The sequence below is a fragment of the Lynx rufus genome, unplaced genomic scaffold (genome assembly GCF_022079265.1).
Source record: "Lynx rufus isolate CCGP_SWC_20201006 ecotype Redwood Valley unplaced genomic scaffold, mLynRuf1.p SCAF_15, whole genome shotgun sequence".
NCBI classification, from domain to species: Eukaryota; Metazoa; Chordata; class Mammalia; order Carnivora; family Felidae; genus Lynx; species Lynx rufus.
The window spans coordinates 6,620,938-6,648,358 of record NW_025814829.1 but is presented as its reverse complement, the minus strand read 5'-3'; the positions used below and the strand labels follow the sequence as shown (position 1 = coordinate 6,648,358).

Below are 27,421 nucleotides of genomic sequence, written 5' to 3'. Positions count from 1 at the left end.
TATCGCTTTAGGGTTCCCCTGAGAAGAATGAGAAATAGTCACTGGTCCAAAACCTCTTGACAACCCATTACTCCCTGAATACACCTTGAACCTTCATACCTCTCTGCCCCTGCCAGTGTGTGTCTTCCACACCCGGCCCCAGGCCAGCAGCACGAGCATCCCCTGGACAACTGTTTACAAGTGCACATTCTCTGCATACCGTGAACTTACTGAGGCAGAAGTTCAGGAGGTGGGACCCTGCAATCGGTGTTTTAGCAAGCTCTCTAGTAATTCTGATGTACAATGAAGCTTGAGAAGCACGGATCTACACTTAAAGAGTACCTTCCCTGAACTCTGTTCATCCATAAAGGGCTTCCTCTACCTCAGGACTATTTTAAATATCCTTTATGAACTGCTTCCTCCTTCCCTGCCACTTAACCACCACAAACACTGGGGAGAACAGTTTACACGTCATACAGGACTACAGTCGTGTCCCATGGGATACAGCGTGTATGTTTCTTCCCTGACACCTCTCGCAACTAGATGGTGAGCTGCTGCTTGTTAGTATCTCGAGCTTGGCACACAGCAGGCATCAGTAGATGTTAACTGTTCCGCCAAAATATTCAAGCAGACAGTCTATACACAGCATGTCTTCAAAGAAGATGAGACGCGACCATCCTAGACCATCTGAATTCATGAGCTTCCTCACAATGCTGTCTCGACTCATTCCAGCATACTGACCTTGGGGGCTTTTTCAGCTTTCAGTTTACGAACCACCTCTCCTTGGGCAGCAACTTCATCATACAGAGATTTACTCTCCAGAGGACGTGCTACTGATACAGAAGAAACATTCTGTACCACTGCGGCAGGATTTCCAGGCTTGTACTCCTGGCCAGTTTTCTCCTTATATTCAGCTTTCAAGGCCAAAAGTTGTTTTACAGCCGCATCTATATCTTCCTTGGCTGCTTTCTTGGCTTTTAATTCACGAACCACATCCCCTTGAGCAGCCACTCTGTTGTAAAGGACCAAGGAATCCTCAAATGTAGCACAAGTGTTATCCAAAGAAGGACCTGGTCTTTCCTTAAAAGGAATAGTTGGCTACAGAGACAAAAAACCAAAAGTGAAATAGTTAATTCATGTTAAATGTCTTCCCACAAAATTATACACATTGTCTTATAACATTCCATGCTAAAAAATTTTTAAGTTTTAATCCCTTAAAAAGTTTAAGTAAATAACCTCACTCTTAACAATTTATCTTAATGAAAAATGACAGAAATAAAAACAGAGGTAGGTAGATATTTCACTGGAGCATTTTTATCACAGTAAAAAACTGAAAATAACCTAAATCTTAACCATTAGAGGATTAAAGAAATTATGACACATCCAATATATCTGAGAATAAATCATTGTTCCACCACATACTGCAACCCTGAATTACTTACAAAAGCTGTTTCTGGTTTTAACTAAAAGACAGGAATAATTGTATTGAACCCAACAGTGTGATGGGAAAATAAAGGTAATAAACATGTGTAAAGCTTTTAGTTACAAAGCCTGAGAAAAAGTATCACGAAGTTTTAGGTATTATTAATTTTTTAAAAGAGGAGACAATGGGGCGCCTGGGTGGCGCAGTCGGTTAAGCGTCCGACTTCAGCCAGGTCACAATCTCGTGGTGCGTGAGTTCGAGCCCCGCGTCGGGCTCTGGGCTGATGGCTCAGAGCCTGGAGCCTGTTTCCAATTCTGTGTCTCCCTCTCTCTCTGCCCCTCCCCCGTTCATGCTCTGTCTCTCTCTGTCCCAAAAATAAATAAACGTTGAAAAAAAAAATTTTTTTTAAAAAAATAAAAGAGGAGACAATATCTCGATTACTGACAAGGAAGACTTCCACGGAACACTGATACAAATTTAACTCAGTACTGTGGAACAACTCCATTTGTATAAAATTACATACTTATGGGCAAATGGTTACATAAAGGTGTATGCAATAAACCTAGAGATATGTTCTGGATAGTGAATAACTATGCTATTTTTATTCTCAATGTCATACTTTCCTTCTACCTAGGATGCTTTCTACCCTACTGAAACCCTTCCAAATTTAAAACCCAGCTCACATCATACCTTCCCCATGACTTTTTTCTTTAATGGTCTTCCACTTAACTTTTCAGAATCTCATCCATATTCATGAGTCACATGCATTACCTCTAAAATGTTTCATCTCTAGGCCAGGACTCTGTCCTGACCCCAGACCCAGCATTCTGAATGGTCTTTAAGACATCTTTACCTGGATAGCTAAGAAGCACCTTAAGCTGCATCAGAGTTGCATTTTACATGGGGGCTAAGTTCTGAAGTTAGCATGTAAGTCAAAAACCACATACACGTGGAGCACCTGGCTGGCTCAATGGGTACAGCATGTGACTCTTAATCTCAGGGTCACACATTGGGTGCAGAGGTTACTTAAAAAAAAATAATAAAATCTTAAAAAACCTACATACACTCAAAACTACTCCTTCAAAATACACAACCATGAATGTTAATATACACATATAAATGCCTATTATACAGTAAAGGAAAATACACAAAGGGAGCCACTCTGTGCCAAAAATACATACATTCTGTTCTGTTATACTTATTTTTGATAACATGAACTGACTCAATCATGCCTGGTAAACAAGGAAATAATATTAGGGTAACACTGAAAAATCACACCACCTGGTGGTGATTTCTCCCAGTGTGTTCGTTCATGTACATGAGACAAAGAAGCATACAGGGAAAAGCTTTCTCACTATTAAAAGAGAAAGCTTTAGAAGTGGCTTGAGTGCAGGTGGTACTTTAACAACACTGTTATCATAACATTAAGCCATCAAATGAAGGTGCAAGTGTAAATGAAGAAATTTCAAAAAACTATCCTCCTGGGCTTTAAAAAAAAAAAAAAGAAAAGAAAAGAAAAGATGAAGCAGGGTCTATGATGAGTCAGACTTTATTTTTGATGACACTGATCTCTACTAGAGGCAAATACCCTCAAACCCACATATCAAAGGACAGGGCATTAGCCTTAAGATTTAAGGCTGCAAACAATGGCTGACTGCAGTGTTGGACACCAATGCCAGTCAACTGTTCTTGAGTTTCCAGAAGGGTCTGTGCAGGTTCCAAAGCATATCCACAAACGTTCTGACACTCCTTCCATCAAGAGGTGGAGTCTATGTCCCCTCCCCTCGAAATGTGGGCAAGCTTATGAGTGCTCGGTACAACAGACAACAGCAGAAATGACACTGTCTGAGATTTTCAAAGTTAAATCATAAAAGGCAATGGTGTTTCCACCGTGTCTACTAGACATTCACTTCTGAAGCCGCAAGCTGTCATATACAAAGTCTCACTACCCGGACACTACCAGACTAAAGAGGTTTCTTGCAGCTGTTCCATTCGTTACTTTCTGAGTGAGCCACTGTGATGTCCAGCCTAGCTGAGCCTTCCATGACTGCTAACCAGCCACCACCTGACTGAAACTACATGAGATGTACAGGTTCTTATTCTTAGTGTTTTGCCCCAACTCTATTTTCCCTAATAAAGCAGCCCTGTTATTTTTAGTATGCCATTTTGCAAAACATAAAGTTTTTCAGGAATACACAAATTTCTGAAACTAATATTACACTATATGCTAGTTAAAATGTATATAAAATTTTGAAAATAAAAAAGGAATACATAAACTTACAGCATAACACTAGCATCGTTATAGGATATGTAAAAGGTGAGAGGTACAGGTGGAAACTGGGACCAATGAGGGAACGGGTAGCCACATTTCCCAGTTCATGTTTATTTCATGACAGATACTAGTGGTTCTCAAAGTGTGGTCTACAGAACCCAGAGGACTTCTTCCTTTCTTTTTTTTTTTTTTAATGTTTACTTTTGAGAGATTGAGCACCAGCTGGGAAGGAGCAGAGAGAGAGGGAAAGATAGAATCCCAAACAGGCTCCACACTGTCAGTGTGGAGCATCGCGGGGCTTGAACCCACAAACCATGAGATCATGGCCTGAGCCAAAGTTGAAGACTTAATTGACTGAACCACCCAGGCACCCTGAACCCAAAAGAGTTCTGAGATCCTTTTGAAGGAGGGCTGCAAGCCCACAGTTATTTAATAATAATACTAACACGTAGTCTGTCATTTTTTGTCAGTCCTTCATGAGGGTACAATGCAATGTCTTGGAGGCTGTTAAGTCAGACACTAAAGAGAAATTTAAAAGTGCTGGAGCGCCTGGGTGGTTCAGTGGGTTAAGCACCAGACACTGACTTTTAGCTCAGGTCATGATCTCACGGTCATGGGATTGAGCCCTGCATCAGGGCGGAGCCTGCTTAAGATTCTCCTTCTCCCTCTATCTCTGCCCCTCCCCCGCATGTGTGCACTCTGTCTCAAAAATAAACATTTAAAAACAAGTAAGTAACATAAAAGTGCAAAAACCACACCATTCTAATTCACAATTTTGTTTTGGAAAACATAGTTATTTTTCATAAAAAGTGTTATTTATATAAACATATAATTGGGTTTATAATTGTCATTTTAAAATGAATATGTTCTTTAAAAACTTGTCAATTTTATTTTTAGTGTAGCCAATACTAATAAACATAACTCACATAAAACAAAAGGGGTCCAGTTTTAAGAATGTAAGGGTCTTGAGACTAAATAGTTTGAGAGCTGCTGGTATATACTTATAAAAAACAGAACGTAGATACTGCCCCATTAAAATTCTTATTTTTCGGGGTGCCTGGGTGGCTCAGTCCATTAAGTGCCTGACTTCGGCTCAGGTCATGATCTCAGGTTCCTGAGATCGGGCCCCGCGTCAGGCTCTGTGCTGACAGCTCAGAGCCTGGAGCCTGCTTTGGATTCTCTGTCTCCCTCTCTCTGCCCCTCCCCCGCTTGCACTCTGTCTTTCTCAAAAATAAATAAACGTTAAAAAATTTTTTTTAAAAACCTCTTGTTTTTCTTCCTTTTTCTTTTGGCTGAGATCCCACAATATTTGTGTAAATTAAAAGCTCAAGCCACGACATCATCACTATAAACAGTTCCAAACTCACATCTAATAATCTTTCATATTTCTGTCTTCCTTAGCTCAGGTTATTTATCTTTATTTACCTAGTGAGCCCAACAGAATTAGAAATTACTGTCTCAACAATTCTACTTCCCAAATTCATGTCTTCCTTTACATCCTCCATGCTCTCACCCTCTGGCTTCCTTACCACTCATAACATCTTCTAACCCTACTTCCAGTCCACCCTCCAAAGTATCTTCTACGCTGATACCAAATCATCAGTGTTTACCCAATTGCCAACATCTACGGATCCCAAACCAGGTATCAAGGTGCTCCAGGGTGCCACAAAATATTTTATGTATTTGAGGTAAACAGAGTAATATACCCAACATCTCTCAAACATTACATGTTTGTAGTTTGCATGTACTACAACAAGCTCAAAGTGGTTCAGTCTTTACAGTATGCTACATTTCTTTCAATGATGTCATACCTTTGCAAAACTAAATTTTCCACAACAGCTGTGTGAAAATCAAGTACTACAGGAAAATCATTGTGGAACAGTAAATCAGCATGGCAGTGTCCAATCTGAGTCCAAGATTCAAGAAAGAAACCTATCGCCCACAACATGGCAACTCCTATCCATGTTCTCTTTTCTGAACCTTGGTCTATCAGGAGCTCTTCTCTCAGAGGCACTGGAGTCTGACAGAAAAGTACAGATAGGGAACCATAAAACCGCTTCAATGTCCTAACTCTGTCAATAACAACTTTTGTTATCTTGGGCAAGGGATTTTTCCTTTTCTTTCCATGTGTAAATGAGTAGCTAAGAACAGGTGGTCCTCTAAGTACTCTTTAGCTCTACACAACGATCCTAAAGTAGACAGGTTATTAAAAAAAAAAAAAAAAAACAAAGGGGGGCGCCTGGGTGGCTCAGCTGGTTGAGTGTCCAACTCTTGATTTCAGCTCAGGTTGTGATCTCATGGTTCTGAGATAGAGCCCCATGTCAGGCTCCACGCTGGGGGGTGGGGCCTACTTGATTCTCCTTCTGCCCCTTCCCAACTGGTATGTGAGCTCTCTCCAAAAAAAAATAAAAAGAAGAAGAAAAGAAAAGGATTTGGGGCACCTGGCTGGCTCAATTGGTGGAGCATGTTCTTGATCTTGGGGTTGTGAGTTCGAGCCCCACATTGAATGTAGAGATTACTTAAGGTAAAGAAAGAATGTAAACCCTGGGGCAAAAATATCAATGACTAGAGCCATATCCATAAAAGTCAATATTTACCTCATTTTTTGTTGTTTCTACCTTGGTCTTTTCCTTTGACCCAGATGTTGGCATTTCCTTAGTATGTCCATCTGGAATGTATATCAAAACACATGGGGCTTCTTTGCAGCTATAGGGGCTAGAGAGAAAATAGAGGGTCAAATAAAGTTTATTTGAACAAAACTATCTGACATCAATTAAAACTGAATTCCTAGATTAATTCAATGGTACTGTCTACATTAATGTTTTTCAAAGTATAAACAGTCCATTCTCTTATTATTTAAATCAGAAGCTCTTCAGAGTAGTTTAAAACCAATAAATACACAAATAAAAATTTGCAGTTCTAAGTGCATGCTTCCAATTTAAGAACTTTTTATAGATATAAACATGCTAACTCCTGGACAAAAGCTACTCTGTCACCAGAAATGGCACCAGTGGCTGCTAATGGTCTCATTCTTGATTTAGAGCAAGTGCGTCTACATACCATACCTAATCTGCTTATAAACAAGAATTTCTGTAGAACATAAGAATTTCTCAATTCTAAAAGTACAGTAATTAGCAAGATCCACTGTCCCTGAGACTATTCATAAGCAAATGATTTCTTCAAATTTTGTAGGAAAGGGGCGCCTGGGTGGCGCAGTCGGTTAAGCGTCCGACTTCAGCCAGGTCACGATCTCGCGGTCCGTGAGTTCGAGCCCCGCGTCGGGCTCTGGGCTGATGGCTCGGAGCCTGGAGCCTGGAGCCTGTTTCCGATGCTGTGTCTCCCTCTCTCTCTGCCCCTCCCCCGTTCATGCTCTGTCTCTCTCTGTCCCAAAAATGAATAAACGTTGAAAAAAAAAATTAAAAAAAAAAAAAAAATTTTGTAGGAAAAACAAAAAGAATTCAGTAACAATAGGGTCCTGTATCCCTGCAATGTTTTTAAATAGTCTTATTGAGATATTATTATAAATCAACCTTCAAAAGTACACAATTCAATGATTATATGAAACTGTGCAACATCACCACCCTCTAACTTTAAAACATCTACATCACCCCAAAAAGAAATCCTGTGCCCTTTATCTACCACTTCCTGGTCCCCCATGCCTCTAGCATCTGGCAGCGACTAATTTGTTTCTATGGATTTGTCTATTCTGGTATTTTGTTTAAATGGAGTCACACGATACATGGTCGGCTGTGACCAGCTTCTTTCACTTAGCGTATGTTTAAAGGTTCGTGCACGCTACTGCATGAAGGGTACCTCATTATTGTTTAGGACTGAATAATGCTCCCTTGTACGAACATACCACATTTTGTTTATCCATTCATCAGCTGAGGAACATCTGGGTTATTTGTAACTTTTAGCTATTACAAATGAGGCTACTCTGAGCGTTCCTGTCAAAGTTTTTTTATGAACACGTTATTTTTCTGGAGTACACAGGCAGGAGGAAATTGCTGGCTCAAATGCTAACTCTATGTTTAACTTTTTGAGGAATTGCCACAGTTTCCAAAGTGACCAGATCATCTTAAAATTCATAATCCTGGGGTGCCTGGGTGGCGCAGTCGGTTGGGCGTCCGACTTCAGCCAGGTCACGATCTCGCGGTCCGGGAGTTCGAGCCCCGCGTCGGGCTCTGGGCTGATGGCTCAGAGCCTGGAGCCTGTTTCCGATTCTGTGTCTCCCTCTCTCTCTGCCCCTCCCCGTTCATGCTCTGTCTCTCTCTGTCCCAAAAATAAATAAAACGTTGAAAAAAAAAAAGTTTTTTTAAAAATTCATAATCCTATCAGCAGTGTATGAGGGTTCCAATTTTTCCACATCCTCCACCACTTGTTATTGTCGGTCTTTTTGACTATAGTCATCCCAGTGGGTGTGGAGTGACGCCTCCTTATGGTATTGATTTGCATTTACCTAATGACTAATGATACTGAGCATCTTTTTGTATGCTGACTGACCATTTGTATATCCACTTTGGAGAAATATCTATTCAAATCCTTTGCCCATTTTTGGGGCGCCTGGGTGGCGCAGTCGGTTGAGCATCCGACTTCAGCCAGGTCACGATCTCGCGGTCCGTGAGTTCGAGCCCCGCGTTGGGCTCTGGGCTGATGGCTCGGAGCCTGGAGCCTGTTTCCGATTCTGTGTCTCCCTCTCTCTGCCCCTCCCCCGTTCATGCTCTGTCTCTCTCTGTCCCAAAAATAAATAAACGTTGAAAAAAAAAAAAAATCAAATCCTTTGCCCATTTTTAATCTGTTTTTATGAGTTGTAAGAATTCTTCATTTATTCTGTACACAAGTCCCTTATCAGATACACGTGTAAACATTTTTCTCCCATTCTGTGGGTTTTTTCAGTTCCTTGGTGGTATCCTTCGAAGCACAAAATTTTTTAATTTGATGTAGTCCAATTTATGTATATTTTCTTCGGTTGCTTGTGCTTTGTTTAAGAAAGCAATGCTAAGGTACAAAGACTTACACTTAATGTTTCTCCTAAGTGGTTTATAGTTTTAGCTCTGATATTTAGTTCTTTGATTCATACTTAATTTTTGTAGATGGAGTGAGGTCCAACTTCACTCTTTTGCATGTGACCATCCAACTGATCCGGCACATTTGTTTAAACTTGGCAATTTTTTTTAGACTAAGTTAAGAACCTACTCTGTTCGGGGCATTACTCTAATTGTGGTACCATCGCCACCCACACCACTACCACCATCATCACTAAATGTATGACAAGGGTTAGTAGGTATCAGGCACTGTACCACACTGTTTACATGTATGATGTTATATGACTGAACGCAATGTGGCATTAAGGAAAAAAAAAAAAAGTATCTGTCCCTGATGAATGAATTCCAGTAGTGGAAACAAGACAGATTCAATAGCGTGTGATAAACACTCTAAAGAGAAAAAGTGCTAGATACTATGGAGATACATAGGTTGGGTGCCTATCCAGACCAGAGCTCTGGGAGAAGTAACATCTGAAAGGTTACCCAGATGAAGAAAAAGCAGGGCCATTCCAGCAAAAGGCAGGACAGGAGGCTCAAAAGCATCTGATGCCTTTGGAAAGCTCCAAGCTATCCAGTATCTTGAACAGAATGGATACGTGACAGGGTAATTACAAAAGATATGGCTCAGGGGGGGTGGAGAGGCCACAACATAAAAAAATCCTACAAGTCACACTAAGAAGTTTAGATTTTACCCTGAAATCGAGAAGAGTTTTTAAGCAGGGGGGAAATGTGATAAAATTGTTATTTTGAAATTTTTAGAGTTGGCCCCATGTGAAAAGTGGATTAGAAATGGACAGAACTGAAAAAAAAAAAAAAAAAAAAGGGGGGGGGCGCCTGGGTGGCGCAGTCGGTTGAGCGTCCGACTTCAGCCAGGTCACGATCTCGCGGTCCGTGAGTTCGAGCCCCGCGTCAGGCTCTGGGCTGATGGCTCAGAGCCTGGAGCCTGTTTCCGATTCTGTGTCTCCCTCTCTCTCTGCCCCTCCCCCGTTCATGCTCTGTCTCTCTCTGTCCCAAAAATAAATAAACGTTGAAAAAAAAAAAAATTAAAAAAAAAAAAAGAAATGGACAGAACTGGAGGCAGGGACGCTACTTTAGAAGCTGTTTTGGTAATCAAGAAGAAATGCCCGGGAGGGGCGGGCAGGAGCGGAGGGGCTAACACAGCAGAGCAGGGGCCACACAGAGATAGCCTAGCCTAGACTGGCAGTGCAAGCACTAGAGTTTACCAACTGGAGTGAGGGGATGAAGGAGCAGAGCAGAGATGGTACTAAGGATCTCGGGATTTTGAAGATATGGAGTTTGACATGTCTATTCAAGGATGTCTAAAAGGCATCAGATTCCCAAGTGTAGCGCTCAAGAGAAAGGTCTGATCACGCAAGAGATGACAATGAAAAAACAGCAGAGACCAAAAAGAAAACCAAAAGGAACACGGACAAAAATTTAGAAACTAAAAGTTTTCCTAATAATCCCATTAGTTCACAGTTTAAAAAGCAACACAGGGAGGGGCACCTGGGTGGCTCAGTGGGTTGAGCATCATACTTCTGTGCTCACTGCTCAGAGCCTGGAGCCTGCTTCAGATTCTGTGTCTCTCTCTCTCTGCCCTTCCCCCACTTGCGCTCTGTGTCTCTCTCAAAAATAAACAAACATCAAAAAAAAATTTTTTTAATAAAAAAATAAAATAAAGAGAAACACAGGGGCACCTGGGTGGCTCAGTCGGTTAAGCATCTGACTCTTGATTTCAGCTCAGGTCATGATCTCATGTTTTGTGAGTTCAAGCCTGGATGGGGATTCACTCTAACAGCACAGAGCCTGCTTGGGCCTCTTTCTCTCTCCTCTCTCTCTGCCCCTTCCTCAGTTCATACTTTTTCTCTCAAAATAAATATTTTTTTAAAAAATTTAAAAAAAGAAAATACACTATGAAAAAAGAGGTAAGAGTGATAATTTTCACCCAAAAGGTAAGATATGATGAAACTTTTTTGTTTATACTTGGACTCCATGAAGATGAATTATAAAATGGTTTAATTTTAGAAATGAATAATTTGTTATAAATTTGTTATTAGTAATTACTGTTTCAAAGTTACCCCTTATTACTATAAAGCCTGAAATACTAAATATAAAAAAAAACAAATAGGACCGAATAGAGAATTATCAGGGATGGTACTTAAGTAGAAACTTGATTTTTAAAATATTATTTACTGTAAGAACTTTAAGCATTTTCATTTAAACGCTCAAATACAGGCATGCCTACGTAGCTCAGTCAGTTGAGCATCTGACTCTTGATTTTGGCTCAGGTCATGATCCCAGGGTTGTGGGATTGAGCCCACCATTGGGCTCCATGCTGAGCAGGTAGCCTGCTTAAGATTCTCTTTCTCTCTGCCTCTACCCCTTTTTCCTGCTCACATGCTCTAAAATAAAAAAATTTATAAAAAAATTTTTTAATTAAAAATTAAAAAATAAATAAACGCTTAACTACATTTACTTACCTAACAGGTTCATATGGTTGATCACAAATAAAGAACCCTCTTCTCTGGAGTTGTATAATGTCTCCTTTTTTCAAATCCTTCAGGCAGGGATCCCCCAGCATTAGTTCCTCATGCTGTAAAGAGGACAGAAGATGAAAATACACCTTCTCAGAAATCAGAGCACTCAAAAGAACTCTACAGTACAAGCTGTTTTTCCAGAGGCTATTTTCAACAAATATGTTAAAAGCTTTACTACTTAAGCAGACACCGTGAAACAGTGAAGAATTAAACAATTACATTTATTGTATTTCCAAAAGTCAAAATCTATAAATTGACGAATTTCAGAAAACCTCTCAACTAACTTGATTGGTGTCCCTGAAGATATATAAGGAAGTTTCCCACCATAGGTAGGAGCCACAGTGCAAAAAGCACACTCAGACCTGGCTGAAACTCATGGCAGCCCTCAGCACTTAGGCACAAGGGCTCTGCCTGTCCTCAGGCAACTTACTCACCTTCAGTGTGCTGCAGCTTCTATCTTCCGTAAAATGGAAACATCACCCTTTTACATCTTTTCATTTTAATAAAATTTTACAGACCTTTTCTCCATTTTGTTTGAAAACCAAGTACTTAAAAGTAATTTTTAAAAATTCTTAAAAAAAAAAAAAAGCTTATATGACAGGGAAAAAAAGAAATACGATTTTTTTCAGGGGTCTACCTTACTGTTCTTGTTGACATACTGCTTAAAGTCTTCATCTTTTCCTAGCACGGGCTTTGTGATCAAGTGCTCATAAGTGACACAGACTGCCGGGACGGGAAGAGCTTGCGTGGTCTCTGCAAGCCAAGTGATCTTAGTGGTTTTCTTATAGTCTTTGTTCTCCAAATTCAATTTTGCATCAAGAGACACAATTTTTCCATCTGCATTTCTAGATGTAAGATTGAAAAGTGTTTAGAGAAAACAAACCATAATTGCCATGAATGCATTATTTTGTTCTGTGATCTGTAATAAATGGCTAGAAATTTTCTTTGGAAGAGTGTCAAACATGTATTTGAATGTCTAATATTTGATGAAAAACAAGAATATATTTACAAATTTTAAGGTCACCAGCACCAAGTATTAAAAAAATGTAAAGAATTTTAAAACATGTAACAATTACTTGAAATCATATGCAATGACTGGACAATTAAGATTTCTGAGTTCACATAAACTAATTTTACTAGCATGCTATGTTCCATTTACATAATCTTAAGAACTGACAAGTGTAGCACACTATAATAACTGGACAGTAGCATACTCATCACAAAATAATTTTAAAGCAGATTTTAGGATAAAGATTATGTTACATATACAAATTCTGTCCAAAGGGTCCCTCCCGCAGGCAAACTGTATAATGAGAATTAATGACAAAAAGGGACCCTGTAAGCATTAGAACTCTTTTTTATATTCAGATGTAGTAATTTTCAACATCACAAGCAAAACATATCCCAATATCCAATTAATTAATTGGAACACATATGTAAAAGAAGTTTGTTATGTGTCCAGAATTGGCAGTTTCTACACCTGAGCAAGTTAACCAGTTGGGAAAATGAATGAGTCTAAATTAGGTAATTTTTAATAATGAAGAAACTTAAGAATTTCCTTTCACATTTATTTGAAAATAGATGAAAAGTTCTTACTTGTTTATTTTAATAATGTTGATGTTGCCCCAATTTATGAAGGTAACCATCTCACCCTCTGATAATGTCTCTGCATCAGCACCTTCAATGAAAACTTTAGGACTGTACCACACTGGCTTTAAGCCAACATCAGGATTCTGATTAAAAAAAAAAAAAAAAGAGTGTTGATTGAAACAACTTATTGAACCCAGCATGCAGATTTATATATTCATTCATTTTATTCTTTAACCAAATGTATTACCTATGCTAGTCCGAATCCCAGCTCTATGACAATGAGTAAGCCATCTGACCAATAATGCTAAGGGGAGTCAGAGGAAGTGACCTGTCCCTCTAAACTTAGTTCCAGCCTAAAATTCTTTGTTTTTCAGAGCTAAGCCCATATTATTTGTCCTTGGTGTCCCTCCAAACAGAATCTGCTTTGCTATCCTCAGAATGTCACTAAAGCTTTTTCAGCAAAGGAGAAAATAAAGTCAGTCCTGATCAGTGACTACAGAGTATTACAGGACAACAGATGTCCCCACAGCAGGAAACTGTGGACCTTTCATATTTTAAAAAACAAATTTTAACAAGTATTATATTTGCATACAGATAAATTTTCTGCTTTGTCAGAGAATGTGTTATGTAAAAAAGAAAAAAGACCTAAGGAATAAAAAGAATGCTGTGTTAACTTTCAGTTGTTTCACTTCAAGAGAAAAAAGTATAAGAAGATCCTTTGAAATAAATCTTACACAGCATGTGTTTAATAACTGTTCAATGAAAGTACCAATATATCTGAGAAAAATTAGTATATTGTATCAAGCTATATTCTGCTGGGCTCAGAACAGGATGCTAACAGGCTAAATCTATAACACTTTGTGAGGGTAATAATAATGAAAATTCCACATATCAAACTGAGTAATCCAGTCATCATTTAAAGTGTATTTCCAAATCAATTAGTTCCTAACTTATTACTTTCCTTTATCACTTACTCTATTAACTAAGCTATCTGAATACATTTAACCATCATTTTAAAAGCAGCAGCACCCTTAAAAAGTTTTATCCTCACCATTCAAATTTCAAAACATTCAGTTAGCTTCACAATTAAGCTAACAGTAGTAGGTGATATATCAGATACTACCACTCACCGGGCTGAACCAATCAGATGTAAGATAAAGGCAAAGCCAAATCAATAACAGACACACACACTTTCCACATCTTATCAGGAATCTCCTTAAAATAACTCAAATCTTTAAAGTCAAAAATAGCCAATGTCATAGAAAGGCAATCATATTAAGGCTGCATCTTAGAAAATCCATAGCTCTTCGTGATGCATATTGTTATACGTGAGTTAGTCTGTGAATGTAACGTAATTATGAGTAAGGCTATGAGGGTAGTGAATCGGTGTATGAATCTCCATCACACAATGAAGGTATTTATAGACAACCCCCAAAGCTGGAATACATGGACCTATTTTTGCTTCATGACTGTCAACCAAGCAGTCATAACTATCTAAGACAACAACCATGCTTTAACTTAAGAGGAATTCCCCACTATCTACATTTAAGATTTATATTCTCTCTTTGCTGATACTTTCTACAACAGAGTAAACGATACTGTGATAGATCCTGGACTAAAATCGTGATTCAAAGGGCGCTTGGCTGACTCAGTTGGTAAAGCATGTGACTCTTCATCTCAGGGTCATGAGTTGAAGCCCCTTGGTGGGTGTGGAGTCACTGGATGTAGAGACTACTTTAAAAAAAAAATGTGATTAATATTACTAGGTCTAATGTTTGGCTTCAGGACAAAGAAAGGTAATGATGAATAACCTCGTTAACAGCGAATGCACCTCATCTTCCCTATAAAGATAAGAGCATGAATTGTAATACCTCATCTTTCAAAATGACTCCAGAAAGATAAATCTTATTTATATACTTCCATACTATCTCTACAGAATAAGAAAAAGAGGCACAGAGGGTAGTTCTCTGAGAGGTGTTGTGGATTATTACTAGAAAAATTTTCTTCAGCAGGAAACCCACAAAAATATTGACTTCAATTAGTATCAACCCCTAACAAATAAGGTTGAATAGAAAATGATCCCCAAACCACACTATTACCACTAAGCCACATTGTCCCCTCTTTAATCCTGCTCCTTCTGAGAATAACATTGGTGGAAGTGAAGGTGACCTTTGGGTGTTTGGCTACTTCCTTCATCTCCTCCTGAGCCTCAGGGACATTCACCGGAATCACTTCTTTCTTCAGTAATGCAACATATCGCGGAGCCACCGGGTCAATAACCTGCAACAAATGCACCCTCGTTTTAAAACATTCAGACATTTTAAAAACTTCATAAATAAATAATAGCACAGGAATACTAACTGGCTTTCTTTGTTACTGCATTTACTAATTTTTTGGTTTACCTGCTAAGTCTTCTAATATTTAACTGTCAAGTAGAAAGAAAGAAAAAAAACAATCATGAAATTTAGAGTTCCTTTCCAAGAATTAACTACTAACAGGTAAAAAAGAAACCAATTAGTTAAAGCAAAATACTTCTTTTGAAAGTCATGTTTTACTCTAGTATAAGAAGGTGAGGAAAAATTATCCTGTGGGGTTATGTATCAATCCTACAGGTAAATGTGTTACGTAATTTTGTATTGTTGGAAAAGTCCATTTTGAAAGAATATAGATATATGTGTTTTAGTACCGTTTTTAGCGTTTGGCAACACAACACCATCAAAAGCAAAATAGCATTAGGTCACTATAATAAGGCAATTCTATAAATCTTAGTATAAACAAGACATTTCTACTGGTCTGCAAGCCATATATACAGGGAACGCTGTGTTCCCAGTACTCAGCAAGGGCCTGGCACACACAGGTAATGAACAAGCATTTGCGGGCTAACTGAACAAATGGTCGTGCTCCCGAGGCTCTAAACTAACTCCACCTCCAAAACGTGAGTAGCCTGCCCTTCTAGGTCTGATGTCTTTTCTTCACTTCACTGTTCAAAATCTAAAATGATCCATGATGACCACATATAACAGCAGTGTTTAGACACTAAATAAAGCATATGGAAGAAAATGTAGATAGAGGCATGTGTAGAGTCAAACAGCTAAGTAGAAGGATGCAGGAAATAGTGGTATGGCTAATTAAACTTGGCTGTTCGGTTTGTTTTGTATTAACTTTGTCGTTGCCACTGTTGGGTTGGTTTTTGTTTGTTTGTTTTGAGACTATTTTTCGGCTTCTGAAAATTATGAGTGACTCGAAACATCCTTAGAGAGTCCCTCAAAGAAACTAGAAAAGCTACTAGAAAAGCTTCCCCTTGTCTGCTACTCCTAATGGCTTATATTCCATGTCGGTAGTAGATCAACACCAGCCTCTCAATTATTTCATTCTTTGCTTCCCTGAGTTAGCTTACAGGTCATTCTTACTGTTTGGGATTTCTTCATTCAGCTACAACTGGGCTAGAATGATCCAAGATTTAATTAGTGACTACTCAGTTCAGTATTTAAGCCAGGAAGACAGATGAAATTTCTTTAAAGTTACAACCAGACAAGCCAACCTGACAAGTCAGTTTCCTCAACTGATGAAAGGAGTAGAAGACGGCCTCCCATAGCTGACTACCTGAGACGCTCACTCAGGGCACTGGCCGGCACTGTACTTGGGCCACTCGACACTAAAAGATTATCAAGGTAATGGTCTGAAGTAAAGTCTAGGAATCTACATATTTTTTAAGTTTATTTATTTTGAGAGAGAGGATGAGCAGGGGAGGGACATCCCAAGCAGGCTCTGCACCATCAGCACAGAGCCTGACACGGGGCTCGAATTCACAAGCCGTGAGACCGTGACCTGAGCCGAAGTCAAGAGTCAGACACTCGACCGACTGAGCCACCCAGGCACCTCTAGAAATCTATTTTTAATCAGCATTCCATAGATGGTCAGGATCAGACAAGTTTGGGAAATCTTGGATTAAAAGATTTAAGTCTTTTACAGCTCTAAAATTATAGTTTTATTTATCTAAAGGTTTGTAATTCTAAAACTTTCTGGATCAAATTACTCTAAAGGGTCCCAGGAATTTCAAGGAGTTGCTCTAGCAGACACCACCGAGTGGGGGAAGGACAGGCCTCGGACTGGGCAGAAGAGGACTCCAGAACCCTCGACACACTTCAACCAGGACACCCTTTCACTGACTGGGGTTTACTTGAAAGTTGTTCATTTCAAGGAAGACTCTGCTTGTTTCGGGTTGAAGAGGGAAGTCTTTACATGAATTTTCTAGCTAGGAGCACATGAGGGTAAAGATGAGATTTGGGGAAAAAACTGTTATATTATCATACCACTGAAATACTAACACAGATTTTAAAATTAAAGCACTAGATAAAATTTGATGGAAGTAAATACTATTCTGAAATGAACACCTTAATAAAGCTTGTGACTCTTCTGCTTTGACTGAAGACTTCAAACCTTAACGTGTAAAACCAAGAAGGAAGTTAGAGAGGAGCTGGTGAAATGTCTATCAGTAATAAGGTAGATCATTTAATGGAAATGGATTCTATTTAGTTATTCTGTATTAGTTTCCTTCTGAGATGAAAAGTCAGGCTAAGAAAATACAGATTATAGTAGTTGCAGAGGGATACTAAGATTATTACCACCCCACATGTCACTGTCTCCTTCATCCATTTCTCCTCTCTTCTCTTTACTATATATACCACACTCTGTAAATAAAGCTCTTTCCCCAAAGGAGAATGTATTTAAAGAGTTCCAGCTAATCCAGAGTTAATCCACTTGTCTTTTAGCAAGAGATGCTTTAACAGAAATGCTAAGTTACTAAGAGTGGGAGAGTGTCCAAAGAATGACATTTTCTTTGTCCTTAATAACTGCTTCACAATGCCAGAGCATTAAATTTAGTTCACTGATGCTTCACTTACATTTTATTTGCAGAACTTGGAAAAAAAGAACAAGCCACAAAAAAACAAAGCAGTGATCAGGCTGAATGTGACATGAGCCCTAAACAAGAGATCTGTACCGCAAGGGTCAGAGAGAATGGCAAAGTGAAGGACATGTGGGAAGATGTCAGGAAGGCCAGCAGTAGAAACAAAAAGGAAAAGAAATCCTCTGGAAAACCTGCCTAATCCAAGAAGTGAGATATAAAGTTACTGACACAGAGGCTGTCCAACTAACTGACTCAGCCAGGTCATCCTACAGTGAGTCTCAGCTGAAGGTCCAACTCTTCCCTTCAGGGCTTCTAACTGCTCCCTTAGTCCTCCATGTTACACGTGCAGATGACCAAGAGTAACCAGACATCAGAGATGCCTCTGATATGCCTTTAACAGGAAAGAATAAGCCTAAAGAAACAATCTGCAGGAAAGAGATGTCATGAGAAAAATACTCCTAGTGATGTTAGCATTCTAAGCAGGAACAGAACAAGAAGCAGAGAATAAAAAAGGAATCTTAGAAATATGATACATAAACGAAAACCTCAACAGAAAGGTAGGAAGACAGAGTCAAGCAGATCTAGCGGAAAGCAAAGGCAAAAGAGAGAAAATAAAATTAGAGGACCAGTCCAGGAGGCCCAACATCTGCTCAAGAAGAGTTCCAAAGAGAAGAAAACATAGTAGAGAAAAAATAAAGCATTCAAGAAAATTTCCCAGAACTGAAGGAATGAGTTTCCAAACTAGAAGCCACATGTTCTTCTGATGGATAGGGATGAAAACAGATCCCCAGCACAGCACATAATCATGAAATTTTTTAAGTGGAAAAAAAAGTCAGGCGCCTGGATGGTTCAGTGGGTTAAGCATCCAACTTCAGCTCCGCTGATGATCTCACAGTTCATGGGTTCAAGCCCTGCACCGGGGCTAAGAACACAGAGCCTGCTTCAGATACTCTTTCTCCCTCTCTCTCTGCCCCTCCCTCACTTGCACTCTCTCTCTCTCTCTCAAGAATAAACAAACATTAAAAAAATAATAATTAAAAAAAAAAAGGCCATATACAAGGTCTCAAAAATCTTCATCCCTTGCCCCCTTCTCAGGGAGCTACCAAAGGACGGAGTACAGCAAAGCAAGAGAGTAATAAAAAGAGAAGGGAGATCCAAGAACCAGAGGATCCATCACAGAACAAACACAAAGGGGATTCCGGGACGATGATGACTGACCTCAGAAGACTGCTTGCTATGCTTCAGAAGCTAACGGGCCCTAATCTAGATCAGAAGGGAGTAGCACAGAAGGCTCTGGAAGAGATGTCTCCACAATGAAACTGAAAGTATACTGAGGCATAAGAACATCTTGTTAGGAAATTTAGATAACTTGCAGAAAGCTGCAGACAGAATTAGAAAACTAAACAAATGAGGGGGAAAACAAAACAATCAGCTACAAGAAAGCCAACAAGATATAAGAAAAAGAGACCCACATCCCTGCTTTCCACTGTAGGAAGTCAAATAAGGATGCCTGAAATTAAAAAAAAAAAAAAATCAAGTACGAACACACATCTTATTTAGAGATACAGGCAAGAAAAATACCAAAAGAATTACCCAAAAGAGCTGAAAGTGATTTCTCTAGAGGGAGAAAATGTAAGAACAGAAGACAGGAAAATCTGCTATTCACTTTAACAGATCCTACAGAACTCTCTAACCATAATGAAATATATAGCTCATACAATTGAACTAAGTGCACATATATGATTTTATTAGAACTGAAAACCTGTAAAATTTGGTTTATTAATGAAAAGTACTCCAAATTAACTTTACCTATAAATTCTACTTGTACTTATTATTAGTAACTGCAGCAACAGAAAGAACCAATTAGTTCCGTTATGTATCAAAAAACACACAAGACTAAATAAAACAAATTCAAGACACATGCGAGACAAGCAAGTATTTCTTGAGGCAAGGCATCAGCACAATCAAGCAGCAATAAGAAAAAAAAAATTACAGAACACAATCACAGAGACTATAGTTTAAAACATGGCATTTTAATGATTTGCCTTATTATAGTGTCTAAGCATCTGCTTCCAATTAGTAATTAATAATGTCCATATGCAGTATTCCTTGACTTTAAGAAATAGTTAAAAAAATAAAAGCTAGATTCAGTTAAGACACAGTGAACCTTCAATACAACTCAATGAAACATACAACTTTAAAACTCTGTCCTCTCAGTACACAAGGGAACAGGAGAATGCAGTTAGCCCAATCTTCCCTTTGCCACTAAGAAAACTAGAGGACATGTTTTTTTGAAACTAGGAATAATGCATTTTCAATGGATTTGTATAAGCAAGTCTTTTATATAAATGTGATTGTGCTTCAAGGCTGTATAACATCTCAGGTTATAACATGTATGCTAAAAGCTATGTGCTAAGTAAGGCAGATAAAAGCATTAGGTAATACCTTCTTACAGAGAGCTCGCAGCTTGAAAGCAGAAAAATGAAATGCAGTGTTCATAAAAGATTGAACGAAAAAACTGTTACCGTTCCCCACTAACTCCAAGTTTGTTTGTTTTAATCATGGTTACTTGCTTGGTATAGCTAATAGGCTTAATGCTCTTTTTATGTTTAAGAAAGGAAAACATTCCATTTTCCTGAAGGTCTGCAAAATGACAACATCCTTCACAAAATTTTCTCTACAATGAACACATTAATGAATTCCACACATATTACATTATTCGGGAGTTAGGCATGAGAAAGGAGGACCAAGAGTCAAAACATGTACCTTTTTATTAAATGCCCAAATTTTGTCCCATTCCATGTTCACAACTGAACGTGAAGAGCCCTAGAAAAACAATAAATAAAACGATTTAAAGGTCAAGAAGTGTCCATTAGAATATTTAATTAAAGCACGCATGTTAGAAAAGAATACACCCAATAAATACTGTTGACTTCCACTGGGATATAAAACAGTGTGCACGAACCAATCCAGTTGCCCTGAACAGCAACTGTCAAGAGCACATATTTCAACAGGTAAGCATACCATGGCTGCCTCTGTCCCACTCCAGCTTAAGGGTTTAGGACATTCTCAATTTTCCACTATTAGAAACATACTCCTTTAAAAAAAAAAAAAAAATCCTACCCTTACATTAGAAGGAACAAATAAGGAACAGAATGGACAGAAATAACAGAGACTAAAGGGGTATTAATGAGACACGTAAAAACACCGAGAAGCCGGAAAACAAAGCGTAGGTCACCTGAGCAGCAATAAACTGTTTCAGCCCTTCGACAGTCATCCCTCTTCTGAGCACACCACGAACTGTGGGAAATCGGGGGTCATCCCTGGGAAAGAAGGAAATGTTCAGTTACCAAGGAGAACTCTTTAATGTATAATCACAAGGAGTACAAAATGCCTTAATGAATAATAAACTATAAACAGCTTGTGAAAAGACTTGTGACTAACAGTTGCTTATAAGAACTGGGTTCCCGTGAGCCCTCGTTCATGGAAGAGCAAAACTGCTCTCTGGTCAAATACTGCTCAGTAAAATAAATGTACTAGAAAGAGTAAAGTACATTTCAAAAAGACACAAAGGTGACAGCTTCAAATACAGAAAATCCAGGCACTAAGACATTCTTATTTGCTTTTTATTTTACAATATTCATGGTCTCTATTCTATACATGACCATGAAAATCAGAGAAGAGATGGTCTCATGTCATCCACATATGAATATACTTCACAAAGCCCTTTGGGTTATAAAAAAAATATACACATTTGGGTTATAAAAAATATACACACTGCTTATTAATATTCTGCAGAAATTTGCACACTTTAGTAAGTTTGCAATAAAACCCTTTGCCTGGAGCCCAACATTTGCCTTTTGTCAAATATAGCTTCACAATAAACCAGTATAAAATACATCTTATTCAACATATAATACTTAATACATACTGTCACTATTATGTGATGCCAACAGAAACTACTGAATACATTCTTATTTAGATAAAAAATATTCTTGACTTATCAGCATGGTAACCCATCTGAACAGGTTTTGTTTACACAGATACATGGCTACAAGGTGACTTTAATTTTCATACTCTTCTTCCTCATAGAAATCCCATATAGGTTATTAATATGCTACCGAGATTTGCAAACTTTCCCTAGGTGCTGAATCCTCTGGGCAACCAACTGCTCCACAAGGTGGATCTTCACCACCAAGGCAGAGACCATTTATGTCTTTGCTTCAACTCAGGGCATTTTGGTCTTCATGGGACCCAGCTGAAAAGAAAAGCCTCAGAGCCTCAGCAGTGTGGAGAGTGGTAACCAGATCTACAAAGGACCAGAGTCACAACTATTTTTCTAAACAATGCTGAGATTTGCAGAGGCTGTGCCCTTGTGTGTTTCATTCCCATGCACCAGGGTCCACAATGGGCACTCCGTGTTTGTAGCATTAAAATAAAGGGGAGGGGAAGGGGACCCGATGCACTGGATGAAATAAAGACAAGGACCAAAACCCCTAGAGACCCACCCATTCCACCTCTTCCCATTCATCCTCCCCACCACTCAAAAGTTTTAAAATCACTGATATACCACGTTCTTACTTCCTCTCAATTCTAAGTAACAGTAAACATACCATCCATCTACCAATCCTTCATTGACAAACCATGTGAGTTTTCTCTTGGATAGCACTGTGTTGTTGAGATTTAATCGACTATATTCCCAAATATACGGCTTTCTTATGCCTAAGGCTTCAATAATCCAATAAAACTGTTCATCTCTGTCATGGTATTCTGTTGTTCTCAGGGCATGTGTAACACCTTCAATACTGTCTACTATGGGGCAGGCAAAATCGTATGTCGGATACACACTGGAAAAAAAGAATATTTTTAAAAGCAAAATAAAGCATTTTACCCTTTCCATATTAGATCATGCATTATAAGCAGCAACAGTAATTTGAAATAATTCCTTACAAGTTAGGAATTTCTTAAAAATAATAGGTTTTACAACCCATAATATTATCAAAGCATATCAAAACATCAGTCTTTGAGGAAAATAAATCAGTTAACCCACTCAATATTCAAACCAATTCACAGCAAATTCCACAATCACATTTCTGTAATGGCCAATGTATACCATGGTAGAAAACAATAAGCAATATACATACAGTTGACCTTGAACAACACAAATTGGAACTATATGGGTCCACTTACACATGAATTTTTATAAATACAATACAGCACTATAAATGTATTCTCTCTTCCTTACGATTTTCTTAACAACATTTTCTTTTCTCTGGCTTATTTAAGAGCACAATATATATTACATATAACAAACAAAATATGTGTTAATTGTGTTATCGGTAAGGCTCCTGGTCAATAGGAGGCTATTAATAGTCAAGTTTTTGGGGAATCCAAAGTTACATACAGATTTTTGACTGCACAACCCCCTGCACTGCTCAAGAGTCAACTGTACTTAATAATTCAAGGGAAATTTTAGCTTTCCAATATCTTAATTAATCCCACACTCAAGTAAATCCCTATGCTTAATCTCCTGTGATTAAATGAATTCAAGAACAAAGCATTTCCTTCTCTGACAAGTAAAAGGGAAGAAAACTAGGTTAATTAAAATTCTATTTAAGATGGAATAGTCTCAAAAACAATTTCTGATTAATATAATGTACATAATGCACAAGTACTTTTAATTTGAATTTTAAAAAATATGCCGTATTATGCCTTCTAATTTTTAGGCTACAACTTCATTAAACTTCTACTTCATTATGCTTAGCAATTATTTCATACTGAAAATGCACATCCAAATTAACTTTTCCAATGTATTCAAAGTATTTGCCTAGTAAAATGAGTAAGCACCCTGTTAAAAATGAGACTTACTAAAAAAAAAACAAAAAACAACAAAAGATTTGTGTATACATGTGTAACCACACCCATAATGTGTTTGTCTACATACGGACACACAGATCTATACCCACAAGTTTAAAGAAAGTCACGTTAGCTAAACAGGTTATCATTTACATTCACTAATCTCTTCAGAAGTTATGATTCAGCATTTATCTATAGTGGGTTTCTTCAAAGTATAAAAAAATACATTCTACGGTTGCTTTATATGGTAAATTAATGGAGAAGGGGAACCGATTTAAAGAAAAAGAATCTTTTAACTGAAAACCCACTTAGAAAACTAATCAAAACTAGAAAAAAAAACCCACATATTTTCTTATAATGCTCACATTTCTGTAAAGTTTCAAGTCTATCACTTTTTTTTTGTGAATCAACTTATGCCCAGCAGAATCCAAGTTTATAAGAGGAAGAAAAAGATCTTCTAAAGATACACACCACAATACACCTAATCAATACGTAAAAAGCAACTTTAGGCAAACTGAAGGACCTTAAGGAAGTACCTGAGAAACAACCTAGTATAACCTTAATCAATAGGTGAGTAAACAGCCCAAGAGATTAGGTTACATGCTTTACCAAAAGCAGTTATTAATCTATGAGTGAACAAAGATCCAGGTCTCTTGACTATTCTGCATCTACTCTGTGTGTAGAGGCAATCAAAGTGAAATCACAGTAGGCTGCCTAGCATAATGAAAGAGATACACCTACTTGTATTTATTTCCAGTTCTTGGATGTGGCTGAATTTTACAGCGATAAAGCGTTGGGTCTCTCATACATCCATTGTTACTACTCATGTCGATTTTTGCTCTCAGACAACAGGACTGACCAAACTGGCTCCCTTTTTTCATTTCTTCCCACATTTGTAGATTCTTCTCAATAGCTGTAAGATTAATTATATTACAGTTTAATATATTACTAACCTAGTTGAACTGAAATTATTTTAATGGTTTACTTTTATATTATAAGCACACTCCCCTAATTTAAAAATACCATCATAACTGTATGTATGTAGAGAATGAGTTGTCAATAGAAACAAACGTGGCCTCTTAAAAATAAATAAATACACAAATTAAAAAAAATAAAATAAAAAATAAATTAAAATACCATCATAGTTTCAATATCTGGTACGAAGAGTAAATGCATCATTTTTTATGAAGAAGTCTCACAAAAAACACTTAGGAAAAGTACTCTATGAATACGTTTTCAGAAGTCAAAGCAATACATTTCACTGATATAGTACTCATTTAGGGTAAGAGACCTGGGGTACCTGGGTGGCTCAGTCAGCTAATTGTCCTACTTCAGCTCAGGTCATGACTCTTGGTTCATGAGTTTGAGCCCCGCATCAGGCTCTGTGCTAACAGAGCCTGGAGCCTGCTTCAGATTTTGTGTCTCCCTCTGTCTCTGCCCCTCCCCTGCTCGCACTGTCTCTCTTTCAAAACTAAATAAAATTTTTTTTCATTGAGATAAATAAATAAAAGTAAGGGTAAGAGACGAAACATGAGAATTGAAGGTTTTTCTCGCCCTGTGTTTCCCACTTGCCGATCAAGGCACAGCTAGCCAGCCCCTGAGCGTCTCAAATTTAATTCTGCTTTTGAAGCAGAAGCATTCTGTTCCTCTGCCTCCTCATGCTCAGGGGACAGACCAGACTGGCCCGATCCACAGGGCCCACAGGCATCAGTGCTACAGCCTGTGCCCATGTAAAGAACATGGCTTGGGCTGTGAGCCTGAGTCCATGGGCTACCAGAAAGCCCTGTCAGTCATTCCAGTGGAAAACAGGAGACTCTTGGATTAAAAAAAAAAAAAAAAAAGAGAGATCACAGAAAACAATGATACAAATTTCATCCCAGAAAATTCTGTCCCAAGTAGCTACGGTTCTATCTTGTGAAAATATTGAAAACCTGCCCCATGCAGGTAAGAAAGAACTATTAAACAATGACTCTCCGTGGAAGCTCCTGAAGATATGATGGACACTTTGCCCTCAAAAAAAATCAAATGAGTCTAAAAATACAGTTGTTAACTATTTTTGAAAATGTTAGGGAAACCTCAAAAAGAGGGGGAAAAAAAAGACTTTTTAACAATTTGACAACAATTCACTATACACTTCCCAAATGTGACATTATGGCAACATAAATGCAGAATAAAAACAGCCCCAATCAGTAGCTCAGGAGACAAGTAATGAATAAGAAATATGCTTTTTCGTTAAGTGATATCTCAGAGGTATAGAGTTGTACTAACTAAGCTTACATATTACATTCACACGCTGAAAAGAAGATTTGGGTACTAGTAACATGATCACTGAACCTCTTAGAAAGGCTAAGTATTTAAATTGGGAGAACTACAAAGAAATGCAGAAGTACTCACTGCAATGGAATGAACACAATGCAAAGGACCAAGTGCAGTGAGACACTATGGGCACAACTACGGGCACACACACTTCGCATGCAGTTGTGACACCAACAAAGTAGTAACAATGTAAAGATGATAACGAAAGAAAAAAAGAAACCTGTGATGAACGTATGGATCACATTCCCAAATGGGCCTCAAACCAGCATCTTTCACAGAAATCTTGTTCTACTAAAGAAGTAGAACACAAGACCGCCAATTAAAATATAAGGCATTAAATGAGCCTTACAGTTTTTTCTATGCTTGGATTCTATCCTCTGCTCACGTTCTGCTTTCATCTCCTCAGCAGGAGTATCATCCACATAAGCCTTCCCTTCCTGAATTAGCTTCTCTGCATATTTCATTATAGTTTCAAAATGATCCGAGGTATAAGTAAATTGATCCGGTTTGATATGCAACATTGCAACATCCTCCAAGATAACCTGCAAAGAGAATCCAAAATAACCATCAACTTATCTTTTGCATTTTCTTGGGTATTTTCAATCCTTGATACTGCATTTGGGCAAATGTAATAATACACCATCAGTCAAAAAAAAAAAAAAGCCTGAAAATGGTTGTACAAGTTGTATATTAGGTCAGAAAAGAAAAAAAAAAAAATAATCATTATACTAGTCTCCAAATTTTCAGCTGAGAAAGCTGATTTCATGATGGAGCTTTCCATTTACTCTGGAAAACTGGTTATTATTGGTCATACCGACAATCATTTGCCCTCTCTTTGAACATATTGCAGTGCTTCTGAACAAAGAGGATAGAAGAGGCCAAGAAACCTCCCCATTTTCTGATACCTACTTGGTGTTTGTTTCATTCACACACTTACAATTATATGACAGAAAGGAAGCCTGTCTCTAGTGACCAATTCATTTAAGAAATTGGTACTTATAGGAAAACATAGCACTTTGGTAAAATTGTACAATTGAGGAAGAAAACAGTAAGTGGAAGCTTTTTGCTATAGGAGCTCAATATTGCTTGCCTTAGGTCTCAGACACAGAATAGACAGATGAGGGAAAAAGGCAGCTATGAGAACAAACTTCATTTATTTTCTTACCATGAAGGTATCCAGTCACCCTCTAATTTTAATTAACTTTTCTGACAAAGGGTCATCACTACACCTTTAATTACCTTCTCAAAATCTTCCTTTTCTTTTTCGGGATTTGTGTCATCAAATCTCATGATCAGTTTCCCTTTAAAGTTAACCTGGTAGTGCTGGTTCAGAAGAGCAGCTTTTGCATGCCCAATGTGTAAGTAACTAAAACAAAAACATTTCACAAAGAAACTCATTAACATGTTTTACCTAAATACTTGAACTTAACCTTCCTGAGGAGATGAGAACTAAACAAAAATCCTTCTAGTTGGTACTCCCGTCATAGTTTATTT

The 27,421-nt window shown here is 38.1% G+C and overlaps 1 protein-coding gene across 1 annotated transcript in view; it reads right to left on the bottom strand.

Moving 5' to 3' along the window:
* Positions 1–27,421, bottom strand: part of EPRS1 (glutamyl-prolyl-tRNA synthetase 1) — a 72,886-nt gene that overhangs the window by 29,192 nt on the left and 16,273 nt on the right. The window contains exons 7-18 of the mRNA XM_047076555.1: positions 27,167–27,293; positions 26,277–26,469; positions 24,353–24,524; positions 22,369–22,602; positions 20,994–21,078; positions 20,522–20,581; positions 15,016–15,126; positions 12,853–12,989; positions 11,894–12,101; positions 11,200–11,312; positions 6,272–6,389; positions 721–1,077 (exon numbers count right to left, since the gene is read on the bottom strand). Coding sequence (XP_046932511.1) covers positions 721–1,077; positions 6,272–6,389; positions 11,200–11,312; positions 11,894–12,101; positions 12,853–12,989; positions 15,016–15,126; positions 20,522–20,581; positions 20,994–21,078; positions 22,369–22,602; positions 24,353–24,524; positions 26,277–26,469; positions 27,167–27,293 — 1,915 coding nt within the window. The remainder of the gene's footprint in view (positions 1–720; positions 1,078–6,271; positions 6,390–11,199; positions 11,313–11,893; positions 12,102–12,852; positions 12,990–15,015; positions 15,127–20,521; positions 20,582–20,993; positions 21,079–22,368; positions 22,603–24,352; positions 24,525–26,276; positions 26,470–27,166; positions 27,294–27,421) is intronic.